Genomic DNA, 4,882 nt, shown 5'->3' with positions numbered 1-4,882 from the left:
GACAATCATCAGCAAGAGCTCATCAATTTTCTTACTGGTGCTCAAAGCCCAAGCAAACATCTCAGCAATCTGCTTCTGGGACTCTAGGAACATCTTTGTACGCCTGGCCTCCAGATCATCACGAAATCGCTTAGAGTCTCTCTGCATCTGCAGTTTCATCTCTTTTAATCTGAGAAAGCGCTCCCCCAAAGTGCGGATAACGAAGACCAATCTGAGAAAGCGCTCCCCCAAAGTGCTGTCAACTGGGGGCTGTTGATGCCGCAACCTGGACTTTGAAGAAGTCCTATGGTTGAGAAATCTGTCCATCTTGAAAGCCTTTGCGGCCTCATAGTCTATACTGCGGCTGCGCTTCTTGTGGAGAGATGTGTAAGAAGTATCATGGTCATCTAGAGACCGGTTGCGATACCAGCATTATCACTTATGGGACCATATGCATCTATGGCTAGACAGGTGGGAATGGTACAAAGCATTCCAAGAGCTGCAAATGTGATCCCGTACATGGCTGCTAGGGTATGGCTGACATAGATGGCAACAGCAATAGCAAATATTGGAACAATTACAGACTTGTAGCCAAGTTCCAACCAAAGATGACATTGGTAGCAGCTCCTGTCCTGCAAGAATTAGCAACATCGTGGACTGGTCTGTATGTATTGCTGGTGAAATACTCTGTAACATAGCCAATTACCAACCCTGCCCAAAGCCCTACTCCAACGCAAAAAAATAGTTTCCAGTTTTGAACCATCTTTGCACCACCGTTAGGATCATATATGTAAAACGTGGATGGTAGTGCCAGCCAACAAACAAAAGCTGCACTGAATGTCATTAAGATGGTGGATATCAGCAACTGTCTCTTCAATGTAGATTCAATATCCCTTAGATTTGAGATCTCGAACACATCAGTTGCGAACAAGGTTGTGATAAGGCATACCACAATGCCCATAGAGCTAATGAGTAGAGGGAAGCACATAGCAGTGAAGTCATGATTTGTGCCAAATGATGACATGGAAGCCACAAGAAGAGCTGCGCAAGAAGCTTCAGCAAAAGAGCCAAAAAAATCAGAACCCATTCCAACAATATCTCCCACATTATCACCCACATTGTCAGCAATGATCGCTGGATTTCGCGGATCGTCCTCTGGGATATTCCTTTCTACTTTTCCAACAAGATCTGCTCCAACATCCACAGTTTTGGTATAGATTCCACCTCCAACCCTTTCAAATAGAGCCACGGATGAGCATCCAAGCCCATAGCCAGTGATGGCCTCAAAAAGGCCCTCCCAATCATCCTTGTAATAAAGCTGGAACAGTTTTATAGTGATGTATAAAACTATGAGGCCATTAGTAGCAAGTAAGAAGCCCATCACCAAACCTGATTGGAAGGCGATTTTGAATACTTTGCCTATCCCTTTTCTGGCTTCCAAAGTTGTGCGAGCATTCACATATGTTGCGATCATCATGCCCAAAAATCCTGACACTATGGACGTCAAAGCTCCCAATATAAATGCAACTGTAGTGAAAATTGCTGTAAAGAGAGCTGGGGCACATTCTTGCTTTGGATCGTATCTGCAAGGCTGGGGCTTAGTATTGAACCCCTTCAGAGATCCCAGGAACAAGAAAATAATAGCAGCAAATATGCCCATGAAATAATCCAAATACTTGTACTCTGTCAGCAAAAATGATGTGGCTCCTATGGATATGGCTTGCTGAATTTCAGCGCATTTTCTAATAGCTGCTGCATCTGATTCCTCATCCAATCTATCCTCCTCGTCACAGTCTGATGATCCATTGACGATGTTGTGACTGTGGGTGTCGTTGTTGTCGAGGAAGGTGTAGCCATTGCTGGCAGGCCTAGACTTGTGCTCGAAGGCCAAGAGACCGGTTGCGATAGCAATCTGGTGGTGGTTTGTCAGAATCATCTGCATCTTCGTTAGTTAACAAGTTAGTTATACCATCTGCACCAGCAATTATACCCCACAAGTTAGTTAACAAAATACTGCTAAGGCACAAAGTAAAACTGCTTCAGGAGCTACACTACATTCTTGCAAAGTTAAGATGTTGAATTGGAAAGGTAAGCAAATGGATCATTAATCTCTGCCCATTCCAAGTACATATTCATGTCTCCCTGCATGTCAAATGCCACTTGTCACTGTCTCACTGTCACTGTCACTGTCACTGTCACTGTCACTGTCACTGTCTCCCTGCATCAGTACCAGGCTGCCACTGTCTCCCTGCATGTCAAATGCCTGCTGGTTCTCGCCCACAATCAGGAAATCAGTGAAAAAGCAATTGCCCTTCTCGTCATTGTACTCAAAGGCATATGCCATGATGCTTCCTTCTGTTAGCCTTGAGCTTCTGCCAACTTTTATTACCCTCCTCCCCACGATGTTGTTGATGTTTGCTTGCAAGTCAATAGTTATAACATCTCCCATCTCACCTACCCCTTTGATAGTAGTTGTGACTTTGGAGACATCAAAACTGTCCCTGAATGGAATGAAATCACCATCAGCTCTCGCATAAATGTCTCTGCGGCATGAGCAAACATCATCAAGTATCAATATTGTCATATCAAGAAACGGAAACCAGAATTCTTCTTTCAACTCACAAAGAAGTTTATAAAATGGACAATACATAATGCCTTAATAGCAGATAGCTCAAAAACAAGTAGCAAAGAGGGAAACCTGGATTCACACTTGTAAAAATGCCATACCACCGCTCATCTGTAATAAAAGACGTCGCCCTTTCCACTATACCCAAATAAACACCAGGTCCAACATTTGGAGGCAGTGGATGGAACATCTTCTGGTTGGGGTAGTCCAAATCAACCACAACATGTCGATTTGTCAGAAACCCAACCTGACAAGTCCCTGTCCTACTTTGTACTATGGCTCCAAGTGTACCAAATGTCTCATGACCTGCAACCTATGAAATTCACCAGAGAGAGGAATGTATTAGAATTGTCAAACTAGTAATGATGCAACAATTATTTACATATATTGCAACTAAAAATCTGCCAATCTTCACCTCTATAGTGTAAAAAAACACCATTAGTTGTTTAATTGATATATGATGAAGCATGTACACACTCTCAGCATTTCTCAAAGTTTATGGAAAGGAGGGGAAAAATGTGTGGAAAACATCTAATGACACCAAAAACACAGAAACACATGAGATGGTCATTTCTATTTTCTATACACAAATATGGACATCATCATGTTGCAATTGAGTATATCAGCAAACAAAATGATGATAGATTCAAGAGTGATGCCCCTCGAATATCAATGTAGAAATATCAATCTGCCACTAAACTGTACACTATCATAATGCATAAAATGCCCTCATTTGATATGCTAGATTATACAACTCAATTAAATAAAAAATACTAAACACTTTGTTAGATCAATATAAGACATCAATCTTGATTACATAAAAGGGCCTACAGTTGATCCGAAAATTGAACTAAGACCACAAGCATGAAATCAAAAGAGTAGACACATCCAGATTATGACCATGCTCTAAGGCTATGCAGCTGATCCTTGAGATAAAATTTAGAAACTTGGTTGTAAGATGCACACCTCGAAAACAAACGTAAAATTATAGAATGACTAAATTTCAAGACAACCAGTTTGTATTCAAACTTTGAAGTTATTCACTGGCTTTTTACCTGAGATCCTGGACCGATGGATGGGTCATTGCCCCTTAAACCTTCAGCCAGCTTTGTGTATACCTCTTGCTTAGGGGTTGCGGCTAGAATACCAAAATAAGAGAACTCTACCACATCAACATCACACCATATGCCTCCAGCTGGTCAACCGTGAGAGTTAAAGAGGACAAACTCTTGCTACAAAAGACATGTAGATGAGAGTTAAAGAGGACAAACTCATAGCAAATTTGATGCTGTCAACCGTGAAAGTATTTGATGTGGTGAGCCTTGATTTGGTCCTTCACTCATACTAAGAGAGATCAAAATTTTCCTACAAGCTTAAATAGAATTGGCTAAGCAGCTGCATACTGACTTAAGGTTTAAAACTCTTCTTTGGCCGAGATGCATGCTGTAGACAGGTCTTCTACCTTTTACCAGGAGAAAAATACAAAACACTGATCAATTAGAAAGGACATATAGGAAGACAGAAGGAAATCCCTTGCTACCTTACACCATCTCCTGCTTCCTGAGAAGCTAGCCGAACAGCGATGTTAGGGGCATACATCACAGTCCGACGTGCAGCATGAGCCTGAGGAAGGTCATGATTATTCTCCATAGTCAGTGAGAAAGCTACTTCCCTTGAGATGTCTGGAGGTAGAGCAACTACTCAGAAACTGCTGATGTCAAAATATATTTCAAGCTTGCAGGGAATGGGGTTGTTATTCAAGCTCTTTTGGGTGTGATTGTGATCTTTTGAATAAGGTTCCATGGGCTATATTGAGCATGAGTGTATGTTCTTAAACAGTGAATAAGAAGAGAAGTAAATGCCAGAAGATCACTTTGGGTTGTCTTGGCCTTTTGTTACAACCCTATGTGTCTGCTAAGAAGGCCATTGTCTTCCCTCCATTGTTGCAGGAAATTTGAAAAATTTACAAGCAGATGGGGCAAGCTTGTCAGTCTCTTAACTGATGGCAATGCAAGCTTAACTAATGATGCCCTGGCAGTGTTGGCCATATTAGCACCATGTGCAGAGGGCCTGATGGCTATAAGGAAGACTAGGTCCATACCTTTGCTGGTAAAACTGTTAACATTTGGGTCCACCAAAGGGAAGGAGAACTCTATGGCAGTCCTCTTGGCTTTGTGAAAGAATGGAGGAGGAGAAGTTAAAAGATCTGTCTTGATCCTTCCTATTGCTCTCTCCTCTTTGCAAAGGCTAGCATTGGATGGTTCTCCTAGAGCCCAA

General features: G+C 42.0%; 1 protein-coding gene and 1 pseudogene across 1 annotated transcript; both read right to left on the bottom strand.

Annotated features, from left to right (window-relative positions):
• Window positions 1-386: 386 nt before the first annotated feature.
• On the bottom strand, window positions 387-1,921 carry LOC148031240 (pyrophosphate-energized vacuolar membrane proton pump 1 pseudogene; annotated as a pseudogene).
• Window positions 1,922-2,128: 207 nt separating this feature from the next.
• LOC148031239 (protein NARROW LEAF 1-like) lies at window positions 2,129-4,255 on the bottom strand. Its single transcript, XM_087685558.1, has 5 exons — window positions 4,146-4,255; window positions 3,788-3,837; window positions 3,661-3,743; window positions 2,635-2,918; window positions 2,129-2,522 (listed from the first exon to the last, which is right to left on the bottom strand). The coding sequence occupies exons 1-5, from the start codon at window positions 4,253-4,255 to the stop codon at window positions 2,129-2,131; spliced, it is 921 nt and encodes a 306-aa protein (XP_087541684.1).
• Window positions 4,256-4,882: the final 627 nt, after the last annotated feature.

The sequence above is a fragment of the Lygodium microphyllum genome, chromosome 9 (genome assembly GCF_053477565.2).
Source record: "Lygodium microphyllum isolate KBCC chromosome 9, Lygodium_microphyllum_v1.1.10, whole genome shotgun sequence".
NCBI classification, from domain to species: Eukaryota; Viridiplantae; Streptophyta; class Polypodiopsida; order Schizaeales; family Lygodiaceae; genus Lygodium; species Lygodium microphyllum.
The sequence above is the reverse complement of the archived record's forward strand: the minus strand, read 5'-3'. Positions and strand labels throughout refer to the sequence as shown.

Coding starts and splice junctions, on each gene's coding strand:
- LOC148031239 (XM_087685558.1), bottom strand. CDS start 4,255: ATGGAGAATAATCATGACCTTCCTCAGGCTCATGCTGCACGTCGGACT. Junction 3,744..3,787: donor TGACCAGCTGGAGGCATATG/GTGTGATGTTGA, acceptor TTGGTATTCTAG/CCGCAACCCCTAAGCAAGAG. Junction 2,523..2,634: donor TTGAGCTATCTGCTATTAAG/GCATTATGTATT, acceptor CTCATGCCGCAG/AGACATTTATGCGAGAGCTG.